The 25,307-nt window shown below is 36.3% G+C and overlaps 3 protein-coding genes across 8 annotated transcripts in view; all 3 read left to right on the top strand.

The window, feature by feature from the left end:
• Positions 1–4,709, top strand: part of bptf (bromodomain PHD finger transcription factor) — a 44,825-nt gene extending 40,116 nt beyond the window's left edge. For all 5 annotated transcript variants that reach the window (XM_056453470.1, XM_056453469.1, XM_056453468.1 and 2 more), the window contains 3 exons: positions 150–234; positions 1,472–1,658; positions 4,069–4,709. In XM_056453470.1, coding sequence (XP_056309445.1) covers positions 150–234; positions 1,472–1,658; positions 4,069–4,105 — 309 coding nt within the window. In that variant the 3' untranslated portion in view covers positions 4,106–4,709. The remainder of the gene's footprint in view (positions 1–149; positions 235–1,471; positions 1,659–4,068) is intronic.
• Positions 4,710–6,806: 2,097 nt separating this feature from the next.
• kpna2 (karyopherin alpha 2 (RAG cohort 1, importin alpha 1)) lies at positions 6,807–12,690 on the top strand. The gene is made up of 11 exons (XM_056453465.1): positions 6,807–6,825; positions 6,943–7,044; positions 7,193–7,333; positions 8,682–8,767; positions 8,860–9,128; positions 9,219–9,313; positions 10,506–10,769; positions 10,846–11,079; positions 11,172–11,354; positions 12,083–12,232; positions 12,441–12,690. Exons 2-11 carry the CDS (start codon positions 6,979–6,981, stop codon positions 12,528–12,530), a joined length of 1,578 nt encoding a protein of 525 aa, XP_056309440.1. The 5' UTR covers positions 6,807–6,825; positions 6,943–6,978; the 3' UTR covers positions 12,531–12,690.
• Positions 12,691–12,854: 164 nt separating this feature from the next.
• Positions 12,855–25,307, top strand: part of smurf2 (SMAD specific E3 ubiquitin protein ligase 2) — an 83,414-nt gene continuing 70,961 nt past the window's right edge. For both annotated transcript variants that reach the window (XM_056453464.1, XM_056453463.1), the window contains exon 1: positions 12,855–13,297. In XM_056453464.1, coding sequence (XP_056309439.1) covers positions 13,246–13,297 — 52 coding nt within the window. In that variant the 5' untranslated portion in view covers positions 12,855–13,245. The remainder of the gene's footprint in view (positions 13,298–25,307) is intronic.

Raw genomic sequence — 25,307 nt, 5'->3', positions numbered from 1 at the left:
AGCCCTAATAGGAGATATTCTTAAAAATGTTGGTAATCAGAATGTTATTGTTTGCATTGGCTTCTATTGTATGGTCAAAAAATATAATGGAAGTGAATAGGCTAACTGTGCAAGTTTGGTAATCATTGATAATGTTTCCTGTGTGTTAGTCCCATAAGATGGCGTGGCCATTCTTGGAACCAGTGGATCCAAATGATGCTCCAGATTATTATGGGATCATCAAGGAACCGATGGGTATGAGTTTGTGTTCTTTTCTCTTTTTTTTTTCCTGATATTTTGTTCTATTTTTGTTTAGTGACATGTATATAATTCTGCAGTTTGTATGTTTCCTAATGACCCTATTTAGTTATTCAAATGTTACTTTTCATGCACGTTGTGTAATGCAGCTGTTGGTAAATGTAACATTTTAAATATCAAATTGTAGAACTGTTTTTTTAAACTGATTGTTCACCCAAAAACTTTAATTTACCAATTACTGGCACTCAAGTTTTTGTAAACGTTTATGAATTTCTTCTGTTGAACACATAGCAAGGTATTCAGAAATTTGTTGGAAGAAAAGCAGCCATTGACATCCATAGTAGGAACAGAAAATACTATGGAAGTCCATGGCTGCTTTTCCTAATGGAAAAAATGTGAGTTCATAAAAAATAAATTCAAACCGGTTTGGAAAAATTGGAGGAGTAAATGAAGACAGAATTAAGCTTTTGTGTGAATTATCCCTTTTTTAATTGATCTTACTGTTGATCAAAATGAGCATTCCTAACAAGGAGCAGAGAGCCTGAATAAGCCAAGTGTGTGACGGCTTGAGATTAAACTACTCTGGACACACATCATCAGAAAAGCAGAAGTCATTTAACAGTTACCATTAAGTTTTTTGTGCCAAATTGTTCATGGTAGTTGTGACTGCAAATCACAATCATGGTGCCACTTTCAGTTTCACTCAATTTCAAGATGGTCATGTGAAAAATAGTTTGATTCCGGTCTCTGGCCAGTTGATCGGTGCATCTCTAAATTGCAGAAACTGATCTAGGTAGATCTATAATAAATTTGCATAATCTATAGAATAATTTGCTTCCAACAAATGCAGTGTACTTTGACCTGCGACTTTACTTTTATTGTGCTTTCAAAACTATGTTGGGAAACAGTATTTATTGTAGAGCCAAACACTTGTCATGCAACGTGCACCAAAAAAATCCTGTTAAAATCACTGAAGCTGAAAAATGATCATCTTTGTGCCTGTACCTAATTAATGATGAGAGAATTATGAGAAAATATCAACCATTTCAAATATGATATACCAGTCAAATATGAATGTGTGACTTACAAGGTCTTTATAAAGAATTTTGCCATTTTTTTATTTTTTGTAATTGAATTATTCTTTATGTTCATGTTTTAATTTTTAATAATGTGTCTACGTTTTAATAATCAGTTCCATTATTTACTTCCCTCCTTGCGTTTCTGTTGCATGCAGACCTTTCTACAATGGAAGAGAGGATACAGAAACGCTTTTACAGCAAACTCACAGAGTTCGTAGCGGACATGACCAAAATCTTCGACAACTGCCGCTACTACAATCCCAGCGACTCGCCTTTTTACCAGTGTGCGGAGTTCCTGGAGTCCTTCTTTGTACAGAAACTCAAAGCTTTCAAAGCAAGCAGGTAATCTTTACTTGTCCGCACATATAAAAGAGCAGGATAGAATGGTTTTAAAGGTCCTTTGACATATGTTAATGCAAATCTATAAGTTGAAAAAGCATTTTCAAGCATCAAAACAGTAAGAGGGTAATACAGCATTATGTTTCCTGAACTTTATAATCTGATTGCATTTATTTTTACTTATTATGACTATTTTTATTTGACCATTTACAGAATACATGTATATGCTTTATGTAAATGAAACCAGTTTTATATGTATAATATGTAGGGTTGCACCGATACCATTTTTTTGGATCCGATCCCGATACCAATATTCTAAGTATCGACGATACAGATCCGATCCTGATACTTTGCCATTTTTTTAGGCATAATACAGTTTATATAGTTCTTCTGATAAACTCAAAATATATGTCCTCTGTGGTCCAGCTTATGTTTCCTTTTTTAATATTAAGATTTTTCTTTGAAATCTATAATAAGCTACCACTGTTGACCCTAATCAAAACACAGGTCTGTTAAAATATTAATATAAATAAAATTACAGTGAAATATTCACAGTTTTAGAGTAGCCTATATTAGGCTAAATAATATTGACAATCCATATTGCGCCCGTGAGTTTCACTGTTATTAATTTAATCAACTACTTTGACCACAATGAGCCAGGCTTTAAAACTATTCACAGCACGGAATGGATTCCCCTCAGAAGAATAAACTCAGTCAGAAGGATGAGAGAATAAAAAACTTTTAATATTACAGAATAATCTTACGAAGCGGCGCACTTGTATATTCATCTATATACTTCACATTAAACTATAGAATGGCTTCAGAAGATTTGGGATATAGTAGGCCTATATGACAACTTTCTAGTGCCTTATAATAGGCTACCTTCATGGCTTTTGTTAGTTTATAAATTACACAGAATATAACGCACGCGCAAGAACGGATTTGGATCAGTACCAGCTGGCCGATACCCGATCCAGCAAAAAATATGTGGTATCGAACCAAAATCCAAACCAAGTATCGGGATCGGTGCATCCCTAATAATATGACGCAGATTTCAAAAACCCTATTGCATACTTATATATTTTTGGCAACATATTGTAGTTATTCAATTTAACTATGTTACTGCCCCAAAGAATTATTTCTGCAATTTCAGCAAGTGGTTAGAAAATATCATATATTGGCAAAGCAAAATCTCCAAATGGATTATAGGTTTAATTTGCACTTTAACATAAAAGGCTGCATGTTTCAGTTGGCCCCAGGTAAGAGGGTGCTTTTAGCCATTGTTTTAGTTTTAGAAATTGTCTATTGTTTAGTTTGCACTAGTGTTTGTCATTTGTCTGTTCCATTGCATTGACTTCCATCCAGTTTTATTTTGTGCCTGCTTATTCAGTCTTCACTCACACTATGAATGTTCCTGCTTTTAATATATTTTAATTCAGACGCAATCATCGACATCTATCCTTCGAATTCTCTGACTGCCATTCCATCCTCTTGTTTCTTGTCTTTATTTCAACTGCAGTATGCTAATAACATCACCATTTGTGTTTGTGCTTCATGCATGTCATTCATACGACCCATTATTCTCTCTTGCAGATTGTCTTAAGTCATAGTGGCTGAAGGGGCGGAGTCACTCTTTATTAGCGAATCACGGAACATGCTGTTTTATTAACAGCGGAAACTGGTGTACATTTAAGTGAAGCGAGGCGCTCAGTTCGGAGATTGAGAATCCTGTCAATAAAAGCCAAAAACTCCAGTGAAGCCTTTGACAATCAGAGAGCGGCAGCCATGTTGAAGCACTGCGAACACAAAAATCAAGGGAAATGCTGTCTGTGCATATATATATGATCCTGTTTTTTTTTTCTTTTTCCTCATAATGTTTGCTGGTCACATGATGTTATTTATGGTGTTTACATGAATGCATGATCGTATTTATCACGTGGATTGGCTTAATTAAAAGCATTTTAAGACTTTTCTTTTCAGTTGTATTGTAATGTGCTCGACTTTCAGCTGGTTCGCTCATCTGTTCGGGTTTTCATTGAGAGGTTTAATGAATTTTGTGTAGTTTTCACAGAAAATTACGCAGTTTCAGTTGGCTTGAATTAAAAAAAAAAAAGGCAAAATAAGGAGTTTTAATTCCTTTTAATGGGATTTCAGTGTTGAAATAAAGGACCATGCTTTATAAACGGTTTAATTTGTATGTTTTATTTTTATTTTGTAAATGTAATCTGACTTCACAACCAATCTAAGTGACTGAAAAGGCATTCCCGGTGTATTGTACCAACATGGCTGCCATTCCTTTTACTCCTGAAGCAGTTCCCCCCACCACTCTCTGTTCCCATGTTGCGGATTTCATATTTGTGGATGTTCAATAAAACCAAAGGGCTTTTAACCTCATTCTCTCTGTATTCTCTAGGTCTCATAACAACAAACTACAGTCATCAGCCTCATAGAATACAACCACATGCTGTTCTAAATAAACGTTGAACATTTAATTCAAGATGGAACTCTTTCCCAGTCAGCCAGCATCGCTCATAGCCACAGCGTTTGGTGGAAAATCGGACAGAAAAGCTGTGGGTTTGGATCAGGAATGGACGGTTTACATTTTTGGTTGTTCAAGCAATGAGTTTTGACTGGGATGCTGTCCTGGGGGATTTCTTAACGGATTAAATGCCTACAAAAAAAGTTTTTGTGAGTTTTTAAAAACCTTTCGGAATCACGTTCGCATTATCCAGGACAGCAGGAGTCTATCATGGGTGCACCCGTTGTTTTGTTGTTTTTTTTTCTCCTCTCTCTTTCATAAGATTCATCATACTACTTCAGAAGTGGAATGTGGACGCAATCGGCTAATTTGTTTTTAAGCAATGGGGTAGAACAAGCTACCTAAAATAAGGAAGCATTGCTTGCGTTGAGGACTGATGAAAGTGCTAGTAGAGAAGGTATCATGTTTGTATAACTTGTCTTTTTTTTTTTTTTTTTTTTGTATTACAACTGAAGAAATATTGATGTATATGAAACAAATAAATGGAGGGGACGGGATTCTCTCTTCTACATTGATTAAGATGTCTCTATATTCTTTCCATTTGAAAAGCAGTACCTAATGTAATCCTCAGTAGACCCCCTGAACAATATGCTGATTCATATTTTGGAAAATTCATATTGGATTAATTTTTAGAATATGGTGTATTTGTGGATAGATTCATGATCTAACACAACGGTTCATATTTGTGTGTAGGTTGTTAAAAGGCACACAATAAACCTCACATATTTTCTCATGTTTATAGTTGAGGATATACTAAGTACAATAAACTTTTTTTTGTTATATTTTTAAGTGCACTTTTCCCATCTTGGTACAGACTTTGTATGGCAATAACCATGTTCATTCTATGACTTTAGGATTACAATATTCTATAAAGTCTTTTTATTTATGTGACTGTTTTGTATGCTTTGCATCATTTGTTTCAAAGCTAGCTGCAATCCCAGGATTATATATTCATAAGCTTCAAATAGTAGTTCTAATCAACTGTTTTAAAATGGGGCGACACGGTGGCTCAGTGGCTAGCACTGTTGCCTCACAGCAAGAATGTCCCTGGTTTAAATCCCGGCTGGGTCAGTTGGCATTTCTGTGTGGAGTTTGCATGTTCTCCCCATGTTCACATGGGTTTCCCCCACAGTCCAAAGACATGCGGTATAGGTGAATAGGATGAACTAAATGGGCTATATGCACAGCTAGTGTTTTTCAGCCAATGATGAACTTCCGGTGAAATGTTTATGTGACTATCTTCAATTTCATAATGTAATTCAAATATATTCAGTTAAATAGACCTAAGCATCCATTTGGTTGTTAAAGTGTAAAAAGAGATGCAGGCACCGTCATTAGCAGGAGGCTAGCGCAAAAACTCCATTGAAAATACTGAGGTAAAATTAATTTCCATATTTTAAAGACATGGTACGGAAAAATAAGATTTAATGCAATGCTTCTTGTTTGGTCTAATGCCCACTTCATATCGTATCTCAGCCAGCCAGTTTTTTTTTTTTAAGAAATCAGATCTTAAATGTAGCGATTTGGTATGGGATGACAATTCACCGGAAGCCCTGTGGCTGGCTGACTGATTAAAAGTCTGTGTGCATATACCCCATGTGCTGTAGTGAATGAGTGTGTATGGATGTTTCCCAGTACTGGGTTGCAGCTGGAAGGACATCCGCTGTGTAAAACATGTGCAGGATGAGTTGGCGGTTCATTCCACTGTGGCAACCCCTGATAAATAAAGGGACTAATCCGAAGGAAAACTAATTAAAACTGTCATTTAACAATAGGTTGTTGTGTTACCACTAACTGTTGTTTATCAAGCCCAAACAACGCATAGTTTCACTTAAAAATTATACATTTATTTATTTTAAACCGTGAAATGATACATACCTTCCTCCAACTTTTATTGTTGACCATTTTTCAGCGTGTAAAATGGTGTATAAATGCTTTCTGTCTGTATACAGTAACGTTAAACACGTGGTGTTGTTGCTTCATATCCGTCCATTCTTCACGGAATTTTACTCATGGCTGTCTGATTTTAAAAAATCAGACAGCCAAGCGCCATTGACCAATCAGAATTAAGCTTCGAGCTCATTTGCCCCTTCCTAAACAGATGCAATACTAAAAATATACAGTACAGTCGCTCTTAAATAAATAATAGCACTTATAGCTTACATTTGTCACTATAGTATCTATTAAAGGTATAAAACGTAATAAATATGGGAGGGGGGATTAATCCACTTGTTCAACAACTAAATATGATAAATGCATTTAATAAAAGTATAATAATCATGTTTTTAAACGTCAAATTAATAAGTCCAATCAGGTGTCAGTAATAAAGGGAGATTACAAATATATATATATATGTTTATTTCTGAAACATATATTCTGAAAATGTAATGCATTTGTATCTGTTTGAAGGTCATATATCTTTTTAAAGCCCAAAATATTCAAGTTCATAATCGGCATTCTCAGCAGATCTCGCGATAATGTGTGCCCCACGTCCTCACGCCAGCGGTGTGATTTTTCAAAACAGCCCAATAGGAAGATGCTTTTGCTCGAACAGACCAATCAGATTGTTCAAACCGCGAGTTTAAAGATCTGTGTCATACTTCCTCCTCCACAGTCCTTTGGTTGAAAGTGGTGAGTTCCTACTTTTGCTCGTATTTTAATAGCATTTCTAAATATGTATTTATGAAATCTGAATTGATTGTGATGTTGTTTTATTTGTCACATATATATATATATATATTTTTTCAGGCTACGATACACTGTGATCAATCAAACTCCATTAAAATGTCTGCTGCAAATGAGAACACTGCACGACTCACTCAGTTCAAAAACAAAGGAAAAGATGCAACTGTAAGTAACTACTATGCATTATAGATAACATGCTATAAAAATTTAGCATGAAAACAGCCAAAAAGGGAGAGGAAGGTGTTATTGTTACTTTTCAAATGTACCGCATTCCAGTTTAGTTTTTATATAAATGTCAAATATTTTACTGTAGGAGCTGAGACGTCGAAGGATCGAAGTCAACGTCGAGCTTCGTAAAGCAAAGAAAGACGAGCAGATTTTGAAGAGGAGAAACGTGAGCAGTTTTCCGGATGAGGCCACCTCTCCTCTCCAAGAGAAAAGCCAGAACTGTCAGGTATGTAGATCAGCCGACATACTGCTCGATTCATCAAATCCTCAAGTTATTACTTCTCAGTAAAATCATGAAATTTCAGACAAGACACTGCAGTTGTTATTACCATACTTCCCTAGTTGGCAGACTCGCTCAAAAATGAAATGTCATTTATTTGTCTTTTTAAATTCTAAATCTAAAGTTGCTTTTTGTGTTCAACAAAATAAGTACATAAGGTTACTAAGAAGAAGAGTGCAGGAAACCTGTAACCTTCCAAAGACTTCCATATTTGTATCGAAGTCAATGGTTACAGCTAGTCGGCTCTCTGTAAAAAATAATCCTTTGTGTTCATCAGAATATAGAAACTCATATAGGTTTAAAACCACTTGAGGGTCCGTAGATGATGAGTACTTTTTAATTTTGGGGTGAAAAATCCCTTGAAGGATTTTTGTATGGCTAGTGTACTTGAGGCAAGGCAAGTTTATATAACGCTTTTCATACAGTGTGGTAATTCAAAGTGCTCTAATTAAACAGGAATAAAAGAGACAAGAAAATAAAAACAAATAATAGAAGTGATTTAAAAACAGATTAAAATGTGTTAAAACAGGTTATAAAAGAATGAAAAAGAAAGACATAATAGTGTGATCTGATGGATGTATAACAGTGCTTCTTCAGTAAAGGCACAGCTAAACTAATGTGTTTTCAGTCTTGATTTTATACCTACCTAATGTTTGAGCCTAAATGTTGTTTTAAATATGAAAATGAATTATTAGTTTAAAAATGCAAAAAGTGTATGTATTTCTACAACAAAAAATGTAAACACTAGACAAAGTCAGAATAAAAATTTGTTTTAACTTTGTTTTTGATACATTAGACTTTTTTTGACACATTAAACCAGAAAATACACGTAGACTGCCAGAAATGTCCAAATATTTTATTTATTTATTCATTTATTTTTAAGGAGTAAAGTATATAATAAGCCAAATGTATGAGTGTATTCCACTGTAAAAAAAAACAAAATGAGCGAGATATCTTAAAGAAGTACATGAGGCACAAGAAGATAAGTGATGCAAACAATTAAAAAAAAAAAAAAAAAAAGATTTGCATAAGCAAGTACTGCTGAAGTGGATATATATGGCTATGTGCTGGATGGGGAGATAAAATACTAAATAGAAATGTATTTTAGTTTTAAATGTACAAACATGTATTGATCAAGTATTTTGGATGACCTTCTTCTGTTAGACCTAAAAAAATACATTATAAAAAGCCAAAGGTCCAAACTTGCAAAATTGAGAAGTGCACGAAGTGTTTTTGCTTGTAGTGTCTTGCCTTCAATGTTACACATCATAAATTCTCTATTCTGTTCAATCAGGCACAGCACTGGACAGTGGAGGAGATTGTAAATGGTGTGAACAGTAATAACCTGGAGACTCAAGTCCAGGCCACACAAGCAGCCAGGTAATGCCCAGTAGATTGCTTTTACATGCGCAGAGACTTCTATTCATCTCAACTTGCATTATAGCTTCATCATTTCTTTCACTGAAATGCAGGAAGTTACTGTCAAGAGAGAGACATCCACCTATTGACCGCATAATCAGCGCTGGTCTGATTCCCAAGTTCGTGGGTTTCCTGAGCCTGGTAGACTCCCCTCCTATACAGTTTGAGGCGGCCTGGGCTCTGACCAACATTGCATCTGGAACATCTGACCAGACCAGTGCTGTGGTCCAAGGAGGGGCAATCCCAGCGTTCATCAGCCTCATCTCGTCACCACATGCTCATATTAGCGAGCAGGCAGTTTGGGCTCTTGGAAACATCGCTGGTGGGTGTCATGTAGCATATTTCGGTTAGATGCCTTGATTTTGTTAATGGGAGTGTTCAAATTGATTTATTTTATTTATTTTTTGTGTAGGTGATGGTTCTGGGTATAGGGATCGAGTCATTAAGCATGGTGCAATTCCCCCCCTCTTGGCTCTGCTGGCTGTTCCTGATTTGTCTGTGTTTCCTGTAAGTTATTTATAAAGATGGATTTAAATTGGTTTTAAAGGTATTTACAAATGGGTGACAATTGTAATAAGGTAAAAAAAAACATAGTCAAATAAATGTATTTAATTAATGTCAAAGTCAAAAGTTCGAAAAAAATCTATGTTTATTATTATTATTATTATTATTATTATTATTATTATTATTATTCTAGCCTCTTACCAAATAACGTGAAGCTAATTTTGACCAGTTTACAAATTGAATATCGCAAAAATTTATCCCATGACCTTTTTTAGAAGTATTAAAATTAACAATATTCCTCAGAATACTAAGTGCATTGTCATGGTAAATGTAATGAATTTGACAAAAATGAATTTGTAGTAAATTTATTATAAAGATAAACTTAAGATATACTTTAAACCTTTAGTTTAAAGTGTAGACTTATCTAACTTGAATATAACCACATTGTGGGGTTTTTTTTTTCTTTCTTTAACTGAATATGCACAATTTGATGACTACACTTAAAATAAGTTCCTAATTGCAATTTTATAATATTCTCCATGTAAATTTACATTTAGAAAACCTAGTAATGTATTAGATTTCTTTTTTTTTTTTAAACCACCACCCACCCATAACCTTGCACCACCTTATTTGTCAGATCCCCTTCATATCGCCACTCATTTCCACTCCCTTAGATCCTCCTCCATACACTCTGTTCCCTCTGCCCAAGCTTTCAGTCGCTCTGCTCCCAAACTCTGGAATTCTTTTCTTCCTGACATCCGCAACATTGACTCTCCCTCGTTTTAAATCCAGACTTAAAACTCACCTGTTCAAAATAACTTGCTCTTTGTAACTGCATACTACATTCTGTATCATGTCTTTTGTATTCTATCATCTTCTCTATTTTTATACTGTGAGTTGATTTATTTATTTATTTTTTTAATTAAATTATTGAATTGTGTATGTTGTACAATATTAAATTTATTGAATTTTGTGTGTGTGTGTTGTACAGTGACCTTGGGTTTCTTGAAAGATGCGTTAAATAAAATGTATGATTAGTTTAAAAATGTTTTTATTTATCTCTAAACCTCAAACACTGCTGTCTTTTGGTGTTCAGCACCATTGGTTTTAAACTGTAGTGAGCATACATTACCACTAGGTGGCATAGAAGCTATGTAGAATTACCCTGACCAGACAGTTTTTCCTTCTTCTACAGGCTGGTTATCTGAGGAACGTCACATGGACCTTGTCAAACTTGTGCCGCAATAAAAACCCTGCACCTCCTCTGGAGGCTGTAAAACAGATACTGCCAACACTCATCTGCCTTCTGCAGCACAATGATAAAGAAGTGCTGGCGGACACCTGCTGGGCCATCTCTTACCTGACCGACGGGCCCAATGATCGCATTGAGGTTGTGGTGAATGCTGGTGTGGTTCCTCGACTGGTCCAGCTACTGGCGTCTGGGGAGCTGTCCATTGTGGTAAGTTGGTGGAAAGTAGTGAACTCTGAGTTGTACGTTAAAAGGATAAATTTAATAACTCCTTTTTCTGCCACAGACTCCTTCGCTCCGTTCTATCGGTAACATTGTCACTGGCACAGATGAACAAACTCAGGCTGTGCTGGAGGCTGGTGCTCTTCCCATGTTCCCTGCTCTGTTGCGCCACCAAAAGAGCAACATTCAGAAGGAGGCGTCCTGGACTCTCTCCAACATCACGGCAGGCAGAGACTATCAGATTCAGGAGGTCATCAATGCTGGCATTGTGCCGTACCTGGTGGAAGTTCTCAGACGAGTATGTCACCACATGAACACAATATAATACTTGTTCATGAAGCTAATTTATTTTTAACTTGAGATTTTTTTTTTTTTTTTTGCCTCATGCAGGGTGATTACAAGACCCAGAAGGAGGCTGTTTGGGCAGTGACCAATTACACCAGCGGGGGCACAGTAGAGCAAGTGGTTTACCTCGTTCAGGCCAACGTATTGGAGCCCTTGTTGAACCTGCTCTCCACTAAGGACAGCAAAACTATTCTGGTCATCTTAGATGCCATCACAAATATCTTTTTGGTATGATTAAATTTTAAGTTGGCGTAAATGAGTTTTATAGATCTTATTGAAACTATAAGTATAGATGATTTGTTAATCTTCATCTTGAGTGCAAAATTCACATCTCAAAATAAGGAGTGAATCAAATTTTATTTAATTTATCTCTAAGAAGTTTGTCACGTGTTTTAGTAGCTCTTTCTGTTGTGTATGTGTAATTGCAGACCAAATTATTTGCCCTCCAAGTGATGTTTAACGGACCAAGGCATTTTTTACAATGCATCCTATTGCAGAAAATATAATGGGTCTTTTTAGTTTGACTGGAATAACAAAAAATATAATTAATGTTAACTGGTAAGGTTGATTTAATTGGCCTGAATACTCTAAATCTCTGAATAATAATCCTGCAAAATGACTGGTGGTAATCAATTTGTTCTGATATTTAGTAACAACATTATTTTGTATATTTCCCTCTGAGCCACACACAGTTATGGCTGACTTTGGCTGAGTTATTTCAGATTGAATGAAACAACTGTTTAATCCAATTATCCAGTCACATAAATGTAAGGCTACATCACAGACTTTTTTGTGTCTGTGCTGTGAAATTTTTACTTTGTAAATGTGTTCACTTTGTAGGCTGAGCACGTTATAAAATTCCAATATTTCATAAATACAAATGGGTAGATGGGGACTATGACTGTAATTTAGTTTCCTTTCTTTCCTCTCCTGTTAATAAAACTTTTTGTTTTTAGGCTGGAGAGAAGATTGGTGAGATTGAAAAGCTGTGTTTGATGATCGAGGAGTGTGGTGGCCTGGACAAAATCGAAGCTTTGCAGTCTCATGAAAATGAAATGGTTTACAAGGCCTCCCTGAACCTAATTGAAAAATATTTCTCTGGAGAGGTCGGTTGAATGTCAACTTTAGAATCTCTAGTTGTGCATTATACATTCCTTTTTTTGTGTATGTTTTATATCCGTCTGCATATTAAATCTGGTGAATTATTTTGCTGTGCTGAGGGGTGGGGGTATCTCCTCTAAAGTTTAGTTTCACTTTTTGCTTTTTAATTCTTTCAAGAACTGCTTTCCTAAATCCCTGATTTCTGTCTTGCAGGAGGAAGAGGATGAATGTGTCGCACCTGAAGCTACAGATGATGGTTATGCATTCCAGATCAACGAAAACCAAAGCACTTTCAACTTCTAAATGTCTGACCTGTGAATTACTTTTGTATGATTGTTCCAATCATTTCTGCATGCCACTTGTCTTGTTCATGTTTCTCTCTGTGTGGACCTTGTGCTCCAAGTTGTACATATGAATCTGTCAGTTTTAATTGTTGCAAATAAACCAACCTAAAAGAACCAAAGATGCTCTTTTCTCCTATATTCAAGTCAAGAACTAAACAAAATAGTAATGAATAATAAAGGGGAAAGACTGATGTTAATAGCCACGTGAGATAGAAGTGTATATCCAACAGCTCTATGAATATCAAGTGGGTCTGATGTCACAGTCTGGGCGGTTTAAGCGGCTCCACAGACGCCAGACACCTTACAAACCACATTTCCTCAATTCGGTCGACCGTACCGATGCAACTTTTTTTCCTTCATGGTCTTCTTGGAGTGGCAGTAGAAGCCGAAAGCTGTTTGTTCGTGGAAAATATGTTGAATTTCGGAAGGTCTCTGTAAGCGGACCTTTTGAGGGGACGTCGTGGATTTACTTTCACAGACGGTAGAAATACGAGGAGCGCGTTAAAGCGTGTGTATGTATGTAGACATGGCAGGGCTGTGCACATCCGGGCCACAGGACCGTGACTCCATTATTTTCTGTTCACTGTGAAACTGGCGTTGAGGGGAACCAAAAAGCAACTCTGTAACACATTCGACCCTTTTTGTAGTAGTCAGCCTGGATAAGGGTCAAGGACATGTCTAATCAAGGAGTTAGAAGGAATGGACCCGTGAAGTTGCGTTTAACAGGTAAGGAACATGCGACATCGTACAGTTTCATCTGAAACTGGCTAGCTGGCTAACAGCTATTGCTGTAAGTCATTGTGGTTTTCTACCTTTTACCGCGAACCTTCGCTTTGAACGACTCTGCGAGTGTGTTTATTTGTCAGATAATATATGTTTTGGGTTATGGTAAAGGTATGACTGAAACTGGCGTTTTGTTGCAGCGCTGCGTTCTATAGCAGGTTGGACAACGTCATAATGGAGCCTCAATGGAGCGCGAACGCAACAATTACATTTCTTTAGCTTCAATTGTTTACATTCTCTTAGTTGGGTTGTGATTATCGTTCAAATACGTGCAGCTACTGATGTGGAGCTTCGAAGATTAATGATCGGCTTCGCAAAGAATACGGCTTATTGACATGAATTGAATTCTAAAGCTTGCTTTATGTAGCCCGTTGCCCCAAATGCAAAATGTAAGAAATCACGTTGCTTCAGTCACTGCAATGCTAATCTGCGAGTGTTTATCTCAAGTGTGTTGGACATTTTTGCACCAATAGACTACACTAAATACTACTAGTTAGAAGGGATATTACACGTTGGTTTAATAGATGGAAGAGTGCGGCAGAACATGCATTATTATAGTATTTACCATAGAAAAAAGTTAAACTGTTAAAAGTATTTTTGTTTATATATATATATATATATATATATATATATATATATATATATATATATATATATATATATATATATATATATTTTTTTTGTATTTATTTATTTATTTATTGTTAATATTGATGTTTACAACAGCTTAGCAGTCCTTAATAACAGTCTACTGATTAATGCGAGCGTTTAAAGCACGAGTTCGGTTTACAATAATATAATTGTTTAATTTTATCATTTATCCATATGCTTTTATGCTTATTGTTCTTGAACAGCTTTTAGTTATTGTCTAAAAGTTGTAATATAAATGTTAAAACTTACATAATTCTTTATCTGAAACAAAAATATTACTTGTTTCATAAATTTTATAAATCTTCACATTATAGCAAACTGTACTACTGATATACACTTCAGTTTCAGGAAATTAATGTTATAGATATTTTAAATATTTTATTAATCAGTCTGATTTGACTATAACTGAATACCAAGACATACTATGCTTTGAATGTTTTAATTATATGCATTTTTTTTTACAAATATTTCTTTTGATCACCTGCATGCTAAGTTTAAAAAGATTTAAAAGGTAATTTTATTTGACGTAAATACTTTAATTACTTTGAATGGCTGTTACATAAAAAGATGAGCAATTTATGCAAAGGTAAAGTAAGTTGCGTTTCCTGTGAGCGCTGCTGTTTCCTGTTAACCTCTCAGTTGTGTTGGCCATTGTGCTTTAAGGACCCACCAAATGGCGATGAGACCCAACACTGAAGAACCAAAAAATGTGAATCTAATCAGTCCACGATTATCTGGCCGTCTGCATAAAAGTGTCTGTTCATGACCTCAGGGAATGCATTCCACAATGAAGTGCACTGTTCAGTGAAATCAACCTCCAAGTATGCAGCAGGATGTTGTAGTATTCATCATGACCCAGCAGTGTGGTTGTGGGAGGAAGCTGCAGTCTGAGACACTTGAAGACTTGTCTGTGGGGCTCTGGAGATGTCTGGCTCATGCAAACAGAAAGAGCTCATTTTCCTCCCTGGTTGCTGTTGCACCCTTAAATGAACTATTTTCACTTCACCGTGGGTTGGAAAGAGGATAAAACTTTTACAATGACTGACCTGCTGTCATCTCTCAGCTTCCCACCGGTTTCCAGTGCTGCACTATATTAGCGATTAGCCTAGTTGCACTACAGTGCAATCTTTTTTTAATTAAGACGTCCTCTTTGGTTAAAAACATTTAAATGCTACTCCGATGTTTTAGTAACATGACAACTTTACAGTGGCTGATGCATATATATTTTTAAAGTATGTGATGGCAATTTCATTGGCCATGCAATACTGTAATTTTACCATGGTTTACCAAACATTCTGCTATGCTCTGGAAAAGTAATTTTTTATTTCATATTTAGAAGTAAAATATTAAGCTTGAAATAACTGATCAGTGGAATACTGTCAGCACCAGTCTTTGACTGATATTTACATTTAAGATCATGGGACTTTAGCGTTTTCAAAAAGCTTAGTTTTTGCGGTTCGAAGATGTCAAGCGTAACCACAACAAAACTTATGTGCAGGCACATGTGCAATCTGATAGCCCAAAGTCCCAGGTCAACTGTTTTTTCAGTCGGGCTACCGCGCATGGTCTAGCTTTTGGTATTTTTGCGGTTCGAAGATGCCAAGCGTAACCACAACAAAACTTATGTGCAGCACTCGAAAATCTGGTTGCCCGAAGTCCCAGAGCTATTGTTTTTTTTCAGTTGGGCTACCAAAATCTACACTGTGCATGGTCTAGATAGATAATGATTGTTTTGCAGTTCAAAGAAACCAAATGTAACCACAACAAAACTTATGTGCAGGGCTCGTAAAATGTAGTTGCACAAAGTACCGGGGCTATTGCTTCTTCAGTCTGGCTACCAAAATCTATCTAGACCAGTGTAGATTTTGGTAGCCCGCCCGAAAAAACAATAGCCCCAGGACTTCAGGCTATCAAAATCTACACAGTGCATGGTCTAGATAGATTTTGGTAGGCTGACTAAAAAACAATAGACTTTGCAAGCCCAGCTGGTTTAAAACAAAAATGTGTTTCAAAGACAAAAAAAAACTATTTTAAAGATTTTACAAGATTATGTTTGTGTGTATGTGAAGTTTCAGCTCAAAATAACCCACATTTATTGTTTTATATCTCTTTGAAACTCCTCCTTTTAGGCTTTGATCCAAATTGTGCCATTTTGGTGACTGTTGCTTTAAATTCAAATGAGATTGTTCTCCCAGCCATCCTTTTAAAAGGGGATGGAGCTATAATTGCCTATAGTGGCAGATTCAAAACTCTTATGGCGAACGGCTGCTTCTCACTCAGGGCTGTTTATGCTAATGAGAGAGATATCGTCACTAATGGGTGGGCTTTCCCCCTTCATGACATGTACAAAAGAATAATGTTTTTATAAAGTGTGATTATAAAAAATGTAATTAACTTTCACCTTTAGAAGCTGGCTATATTCGCACACGGTTGCTACAAATCTGTTTAAACCCCTTATAAAAAAAGATCTTCAAGTTCAACTTGGTTAGTTTATTACAACTTCTGAAATAAACTGAAAACAAACAACTCCAAAACAAACTTTTGCCCTTTTTGTTAAAGGAATGTCAGTCATTATTTACGTAAAGTCCTGTTTAATAGCTGTGTAAGAATGGAAAAGAAAAGATTGGACATTTTTCTATAGATCCCTGAAATAATTGACATGTTTTTGCTTCTTAAGATCCCACAATGCTCAGTAAAAACAGGGAGGATTGATGCTTTTTTTCCTGTGAAGTGCAAAGCATAAATCTCCTGTTGTTTTTAAATATCAATAACTACATTGTACAAGGTCATGTTGCCAGATAAAGGCAGCATTGTCCCATTGTGGAATGAGGGGTCTTAACAAGTGCTTTAATATATATATATATATACTCACAATCAAGGAAACTGATTAAGAGGCACCCAGAGTCAAGTACACTTTAGCTAGTTCAGTTTTGTTTACCGAACCAAGTTGAGGATCAAGAGGATCTCAGGCTTTCTGACCCTATCTCAGTCTTGTTATTGCTAGTAGATGACAATATTTCTGCAGTGATCCTCTAGGTCACCTTTATTTGGTTTGAGCGGTTTCAATGTAAACAGCTAAACAAACACGAGTGGATGTTGTGGCGGATGACAGTGGCCATGTTTGATGTGCCTCCAGGATCAGCTCTCCGGCAAATTCCCAGTCTTTCCACTCACCGTGAGCAGCCAAATTAAATATTTAAGCTTGCGCTGAGTCTGATGGAATGACATAGAAAGGACAGGACAATTAAAGCTGTAGTGTTTCGTTTACTGCAGCAGAATGTTTTCAGTGTTTGTTTCTGATGGTATTAAGCTGATATTGTTGCTTAGTAATTAATAAATGTCTGAGTATTAGTTATATTTTTCAAAAGACTCTAATAGGTCTTTGCAGACAGGAGTGTTGTTGTGGTTAGGGGCGTTTGTGGAGTGCAAATTCAAAATGAAAATAAAATCGACATCTTTAATCTTACATTTTTAGGCCTACCCCAGGAGTCAAAAAACTTTATCAGTAATAAAAAGTATAGTGTTCTGGCTCTTGTTTTTGAGCGGATCTTCATATTTCAGTGTAACTCATTCTGTGGATTTGTAATTCTGTTTTTCAGTACTCCAAATATAATTTGCTATATTACTACTATAGATGAGACCAACGTTGTCATATAGCAGGGCTCGAAATTGCTACCGTTTTGGTTGCATATGCATCCAAAATTTTATTTATGCGACCTTAAAATATTTTTGGGAGCATTTGTGCGAGTGCATAAAATTGTTGTCGTGCGACCAGTTATCACCGCAAAATGTTCACGCAGAGTGCATCTTTGCACCAAAAAACGCCAAACGCAGCGCTCAGGAATAGTTTAAAACAGTCGACATGTCAACTTGCTGCAGTAAACAAACCCCACAATGTTCGCCTCACCTTCAAGCTCTTTTTATTGGCCAACTGCTCTAGAACAGAACACGAATGGAATGGTTAATATCAGCTGTCAATCACTCAGTTCAGATGACAGGGAGGTGCAGCCGAATGTGAAGGTCTGGATTGATAGAATGAAAATAACACTGACAGATTTTGTTTTAGAAAAGTTACAAATAATGGCAGATTTTATTAGTGTTCTTGTGATGAACGTTAATCCACCATTTCAACTTTTCGAAGAGTGGATAAAAGCCTTCCAGTGGGTTAAAGTCCGCTATGAAAATAACTTAAACCATTCACAGTAAAGCCGGTGGAACAGAGTTTGCAGGTAACAATGTTTGCTACATCTGAACATTTTAAGCACGAGATGCTTTAATGTTATTTTATCCTTCATTTAATCATCACAATGCTGTCAGTTGTGCGACTGGCGCCGCATTAACCATTGCAAAAGAGCATGCATTCACTGAGATTAAACTAATATTGCAACTCAAGAAAAGACCGTTATTGCTATTAAGATGACATATGCAAATAATAGGTTAAATGTCAATATCATCTATGCAATTTTAGACACCATCCGTGTGAACAGCAAAGTGATTATCATTAACTCAGTATCGTTTATCTCATTTAAGCGTGCAGGGCCGGTAGGTGCGTGCTGATTTTTGTTATGTTTGTTAGTTTTGATTAGTGTTGGTTTCAAATGCGATAAATCTGTTAATATAAAACTTGTAATAACAGTGCACATAATTGGTGGGTGCGACAAAATTTTGGCAGGTCCGCCTAAATTTTTTTAAGTTAGGAGAACTGGCGCTACCAAGGAAAAAGTTTAATTTCGAGCCATGTATGGAGCTTAAAGTTAAGTAATTGTCTCAAAGAAAATCTTAAATTTGACTTGACAAAACCTGCAAAAAAGCCAGTTCTAGCAAAATCGGTATATACTGAAAAAATACTAGGTTCCACACAATTACTTCATGTTGTCCCAACACAATTCGATTAAGTGAACTTAATTGTTTTCCCAAATTTAAGTGACTTGAAGTTAAAACAATTAAGTTGTCCCCCAAAAAAAACAAGAGTTAGATTGATTCAGCTCATTTTAAATAAGTAGTTTGAACAAGCAGCTAAAATTATTCCTTGAGTGTAGAAGAAACAGAAAGAACTTGTAAAAAGGATGAAGAAATGTCATGTCCACAGAGCTGGAGAATCTGTGTAGAATTCTCTGAAGTTATCCATCACTTTCCTCATGCGTTCAGTGTGACTGAATTCGCCATCCCTTTTTCTGCCAGGGAAATGCCCTTCATGTCCATGAGAGACGAGTAGTCATGCAGAGGTTTGCTGTGTGACTCACTGCGCGGTTTGGCATCTCCTCGTTCTTTTCCTCCGTGAATTTCTTTATGCCTCTATTCAGTCGTATACATAACAATTACAGTTGTCCGGACATAGTTTAGCATAAATTGGGTCTTGTGGTGTTATTCAGACTTTATAGAAGGATTATAAATATAGTTTTATGTTTAAAATGATCATATTTTGCTTCAACAATACATTCTCATTTAGTGATCTAGTGCATTTTATTTAGAAGATGAAACACTCAGCTTCTGAAGCTTTTATCAAAAATGTATGAACTTTCTTCACGTCTATGTTTATGACATTGATGTAGCCAAAATATGCCAGGTCTGTATTTGGGACTGTCACATTTAAAGTGATTAAGAAAGTGATTAATTGCCACCGGCTTTACGCTGATATGCATGTCATATCGGTGCATAATGCGTCTCTGCCTTTGGTTTCAATGTGATGTAAATCCACACTATACAGTTTATTTGCACTTGCCAACACGTCCTTAAAAAAGTACTAGTGTCCATTTGAGTATTAGTAGACTGTCTGCTTGATATCTGTTGATACTGCTCCTTCATCAGACATTTAACTGACTAAAAGAAACTTTGCAAGTACATGTCAACTTACACCAACCATAAACCCAACCTAACAGTCTACTTATAATCTAATGAGAATTAGTTGGCATGTAGATGCAATGTAACTTGAATTCAACAAACGGACCATCAAAATAAAGTGTGACCAAACGACCCCTAAATCTAATAACTTTGCTTGTCGGTTGACATCATCAAGTCCCTTGTATATTTCTTCCCCTTCCCAATCAAGTTGGATTTGTTTCCAATTGAATATCATGTTTTTCTTTTCTAAGAAAAGCATCACACCTTTTAAAGTAAAATAGGTTATGTTGACTGTAAGCATTCATTGCAGTGAACCCGTTTCACAGGACTGTTATGATGCGTTTTAACTCATTATAATCTTAAAGCTTTGAAAGTTTGTAATATTTAGATTTTTTAAGCATATTAACATTTATTTATCTATGTATGTTATCATCTTTACATCAAATTACAAAAAACAAGTTACCTGTTGTGCAAGGTGTTTCTAATGCAGCATCTATGTGGCAGGACGGTAAATTTGACGTTGTTCTCTCTTCTGGTGGTCGTTATGAGTCGTGCACAATTTTTTCCTTTTTCTGAAAGTCTTGGATTAAACAAGGATCAAAATGGTTTCAATGTTGCACTATGTTCTTGGTGTGGTTCGCGTTCACACGGCAAAGTTTTGAAACGGTCCAAAATTGCTAAAACAAGTCACCTGCGAGTAAACTCTCCTTGCGTTAGTCAGAGTTTTGCTCAGCTGTCATGTGTCCTCATTTAAATTTTTGACGATGAGCAAAAATACATTATAAAGGAAAAGCTGTGCTTTAGGGGGCAGCACAGTGGTGCAGTGGGTAGCACAATCGTCCGTTCGAACGCTGGCTGGGTCAGTTGGCATTTCTGTGTGGAGTTTTGCTTGTTCTCCCCGTGTTTGCGTGGGTTTCCTCTGGGTGCTCCGGTTTCCCCCACAGTCCAAACACATGCAGTATAGGTGAATTGAATAAGCTAAATTGGCTTTACTGAGTGTGCAAGAGTGTGTGGGTGTCGGCATCTGCTGCGTAAAACGTGCTAGATAAGTTGGCAGTTCCTTCTGCTGTAGCAACCTCTGATGAATAAAGGCACTAAGCTGTAGAAAAATGAATGAATGAATGAATGAAGCTGTGCTTTAATTTTGAATGGTGACACCTACAGACATTTTCACCAAATATAAATCAGAGGTAAGACTTTCTCATACATAGTCGTTGGCTAGAATTATGTATTATAGGCTTAATTATAGAGAGAAATAACAGATGAACCAAGACTGCACTTTGGTCAATTTTTCTAACAGATATTTGACATGAAATGCATGTTTACTGGTAAGAATGACATCCCGCCCTACTCATAATTCACATTCATATAGCCACATAGATGGCTATTGCATATCCATAATACACTGTGATATAGTCTGGTTCGTTGGATCGTATTGCTTTCTCATTACAATTGATCCACCCCAGAGTTTGATTCAATCGAGCCGAGACCACCTCATTCAGGCAATCTCGGACCGATTGTTTTAGCACAGATCCAACCGCGATTGCTGGATTCTCATATGCCAAACGAATCTTGCTTACTGGTGAAACGTGCCAGGTTTCGAAACAAAAGTCTAAGTGTGAAAGCACCCTGAGTTTACCCAACTATGATGACTTCCACTACTGAAAAACTTGTGAAAAGGGTCCAACATGAAAATACTCATTTATTCAGACATTAACTGTTTTTGTGAACCATGAAGAGTGAAGTGTTCATTTGTCAGTGTCAGACACAGACAGTCGTCCTTGTCTAATTGTGATGTAACAGTTAATGAAATGCAGTGGAAGTCATTTCAGCCATGTGGGTCTCCAGACGGAGCGGCTGGTAAAAACAGCATGTTTAGCTGCATATGGCTGTCGACTTGGCTGCCAAATTTCCGAATTGCATTCTAGCGAAGAGTTTAAAGGGCAGGATGGGGGAAAAAACAACAAATCAAAAGCAGCCGAAAAGAAAGTGCAATAATTGCACACCATTTGTAAACGTTTTTCTTCTCCGACTGAGAGCCCTCGAATGATTGAAATTGTTCCACCAATTAATAGACTGAGACTGGATTTCCTGTTGGTTCAGCTGCTCTGCTGGAAGGCAGAGGCTGAGTTGGTTGTGCTTACAAGCCACTGCATCTGAACTGCAAAGGCCAGATAAGCAGGACAGCTGCGACAGAAACGCAGACGCAGGCTGTTTAAATACAAATCCGACTGCGCTATGCAATAGTTCAGACCAGGTGTAAAGATGTGTGAAGCATTTAGGGTTGTTTTTTTTTTTGTCTCAGAGCAATAATGCTGCCTGGTTTTCTTTTAAACAAAAAAAGACCTTGATTGACCAGATTGGACTCAGGGAAATGCGATCCAGGATCAGGAACTGGCTTGTGGTCCGATGCCAGCTGAGACAAGTCTGCATATGACTTCCATCGCATGTCTGGCTGAAAATGAAAACATTTGGCCAGACATTCCTCATTAGCACTTTTTAAGTGTTTTTAACTTAACTTTTTAACTTTCTGTAGATCAAGAACAGCTTTTAAGACATTTCTCACGGTTTTGTGGACAGGTGGGATATTTTTTATGGTAAATATTTGGATGCGTATAATGTAAACATCTGTGCATCAGGAAAAAAAAATTATGGGTTGTTTTTTGTTACAAGCGAGAGGCTTCAGTTTCTTTTTGCTTTCTCTTCCAATATTGCTTTATTTTTTATTTCAATTCTGACCATTTTTCGCACTGTTTTTGAGTGAAAAACAATCAAATCTAGCTTTGTCTCACAGTTCTGGGGAAAAAAAAGATATATCCTTTGAATTTGGAGAAATAAAGCAGGGATTTCTAGTCTATGAACATCCAATTGTGGGAAATGAATTTGCAATTTGGAGAAAAAAATAATTTAGAGGCTTTTTTTTTTGTCGCTCATTTCGTAGACTTTTGTTTGCACAGTGTTTTTACTTAACCTTGCAATTGAAATATAGAGAAAATGCAAATTAAAAGAAATAGAATTTCTTTAAGTTAGAATTATTGAGTTATAGAATATCGTAATTGCAAGTTATAAGCTTAGGAAACTAGTTTGTTTCACAATTGTGAGAAGTCCTCAGAGTTGTGAGATATAACTGCTAAATTGTCAGGAGAAAATTCCATGGTTGTTTGTCAATATTGAGACCACTTCAAATTCTGAAGAAAACAGTCAGTCACTTTGTCAATAACTTGTCTACATAGGATTACATGCGTTACTCTGGAGTTTAATTGATGCTGTTTTAATATGACGCTTTTATTTGTTAATTATTTACACTTTTTAACTGTAATCAATATTTAATTTATAATCATTTATATTTAAATGTGAATTTTAGTTTCGTACCTTATTAAATCTTTTAATTTTATTTTTTTTAATTTTTATCTCTTTTTGTATACATTTCTATACATGTTTTATTTGCTTAATTTTACCTCAGTATTCCTCATTAAAGCAGTCCGAATGTTATTCTAGACTTCAGCAGGTCCAGAGGAGCAGGTGTCATGAATACGCTCAGGTTTAACACATTTTTTTAAAGTGGCATTTAGCCCAAATGGCCCTTGTTTTAACACCTGTGCTTTAAACCATGACGTCACGAAATGTCATGCCAACTAGCATAAGCACACTTAATCTAATTGTCTGTGTTTGACAGCAGACTTCTGACCTCTGCCTGATCTCCTAACATGCTGCTCACCTCAACTTAATGTCTGTTTCTAATCCGGTATTTAGACCTACAGCTGTGTTGGAGATCACATTAGCGATTTGTTCAATCGTATTGGCCTTATTTGCTATCGCAGCCATTAGGATTTTCAAATACAAATGAAATAGGTTTTTTCAAATATAGTTTTAGTAAATCTTTTTGTTTTGTAAGCAATTAGTCTGATTTTTTTTCCTTTAAATATAGCATAATCCCATTTCGGTTAATTTCGAGATGACGTATAGACATAATCAGACAGGTTTTGTGAGTTTCACTTATGTCATCAACTAAATAACTAGCCACACAAATGCAAATGTTGCAAGATTATTTTAAGCACTAAAATGTATGCTTGAAAAGTGAACCAAAAAATCTAAGGACTTTAAATAAATCTACGAAAACCTTAGTTTTATATTTACAGTTTTTCAAATCGGTTTATCTGAAGACATCATAGAAATGATTAAATAATTAGTTTTTTCTCTCTGTTGTAGTCAGCCATCTTGTGCAACCCTTATTGGCCTTTTGTACTCCTCTACTGCTCTTTGACTGTTCAGTGGATCTTTAAGAGCAGTGCTGTTTATAATAGACGACACTGATGGATTGTTAGGAAAATTAACTCCGTTAAACTTCATGCTGTTTATGGGGGATTCAGATGGGAAAGTACTGCTTTGTTGATCAGATAGAGGCAGTTAATGGTTTACAGTTGAAAAAGCATGCCAGGCTTTGTCTCTACTGGGAATTCAATTGATAAATGGTAATAGATGAAAGTATGTGTCATATTTTCTGACACTGTTTAATTATCCATTCTCTTCTGGAAAATCAAGTTCGGCAAAAAAATTTGAATTTACTCACTTTTTGATCTTCATGAGTTTCTCTTAAAAAGATATTTTGAAGAAAGTTGGAAATCTGTAACAATTGACTTCCATACTATTTGTTTGTCCTACTATTCAAGTCAATAGTTAAAGTGTTTCAGCTCTCTTCAAAGCATCTTTTGTGTTCAACAGATAAGAGAAAGTCAAACAAGTGATGGGTGAGTAAACAATGACAGAATTTTCACTTTGGCTGAACTACCTCTTTAAATGAGTTGCATATTCATAATTAATCACATAGATTCCCTAAAAGTGATGGATGGCATTTTTCTGCTCTTTTAGACCTCTTAAACCTCAGCGGTGCATGAACAGATTAGACGTGAACTTTACGCTCCTCTGTAAATTCAGGGTCCGTTTGCGGAGCCACACACAGCGGTGGTCTCGTTTGGGAACAGATCGTAATGTTTACCTGTAGCAGCTCCAAGTGCACCTAGGCATTCGTCCAGGCTTCCTGAGGTCTGTGTTGTTTAGTCTGAGCCCACTACCCCAGACCTTCCTCCATCGGTGCACGACGTCTGCTCCTAGTGGTTTTTCCTTTTTGTTGAAGTGCTAAAGGTCTGGGTTATATGGTCCGAATCTTTGGGTTTCCCTGCCACGTTTCAGAGTTTCGTGTATCTCCTGAGAGAGATGCCTTCTCATCGTTGGAGTTAATATTGTCTCATTTCTGGTGCATGGTTCTGAACATGGAGATAGCTGAAGTGTGTAACCTTTTGCACTTAAGAGAATTATCCAGTTTATGAATACCAGAGCAGCCGTCGTTGAATGGGATTGCTGTAGGTTGGGTTCTATTTGTCAAAATCCTTCCTTGTGTGATTAGAAGAAGCATCACACATACCTTTGTTAATTTAGGTCATCATAAGGTAACTATACTTTC

This window comes from Danio aesculapii, chromosome 3 (assembly GCF_903798145.1).
Source record: "Danio aesculapii chromosome 3, fDanAes4.1, whole genome shotgun sequence".
Lineage (NCBI taxonomy): Eukaryota > Metazoa > Chordata > Actinopteri > Cypriniformes > Danionidae > Danio > Danio aesculapii.
Note: the sequence above shows the minus strand (reverse complement) of the source record. Positions and strands in the feature narration are given on the sequence as shown.

Excerpts from the sequence above, each read along its gene's own strand:
- kpna2 (XM_056453465.1), top strand. The coding sequence starts at position 6,979 with ATGTCTGCTGCAAATGAGAACACTGCACGACTCACTCAGTTCAAAAAC. Across the intron at positions 7,045-7,192 it reads ACAAAGGAAAAGATGCAACT|GAGCTGAGACGTCGAAGGAT; the intron begins GTAAGTAACTAC and ends ATTTTACTGTAG. Across the intron at positions 9,314-10,505 it reads CTGATTTGTCTGTGTTTCCT|GCTGGTTATCTGAGGAACGT; the intron begins GTAAGTTATTTA and ends CTTCTTCTACAG.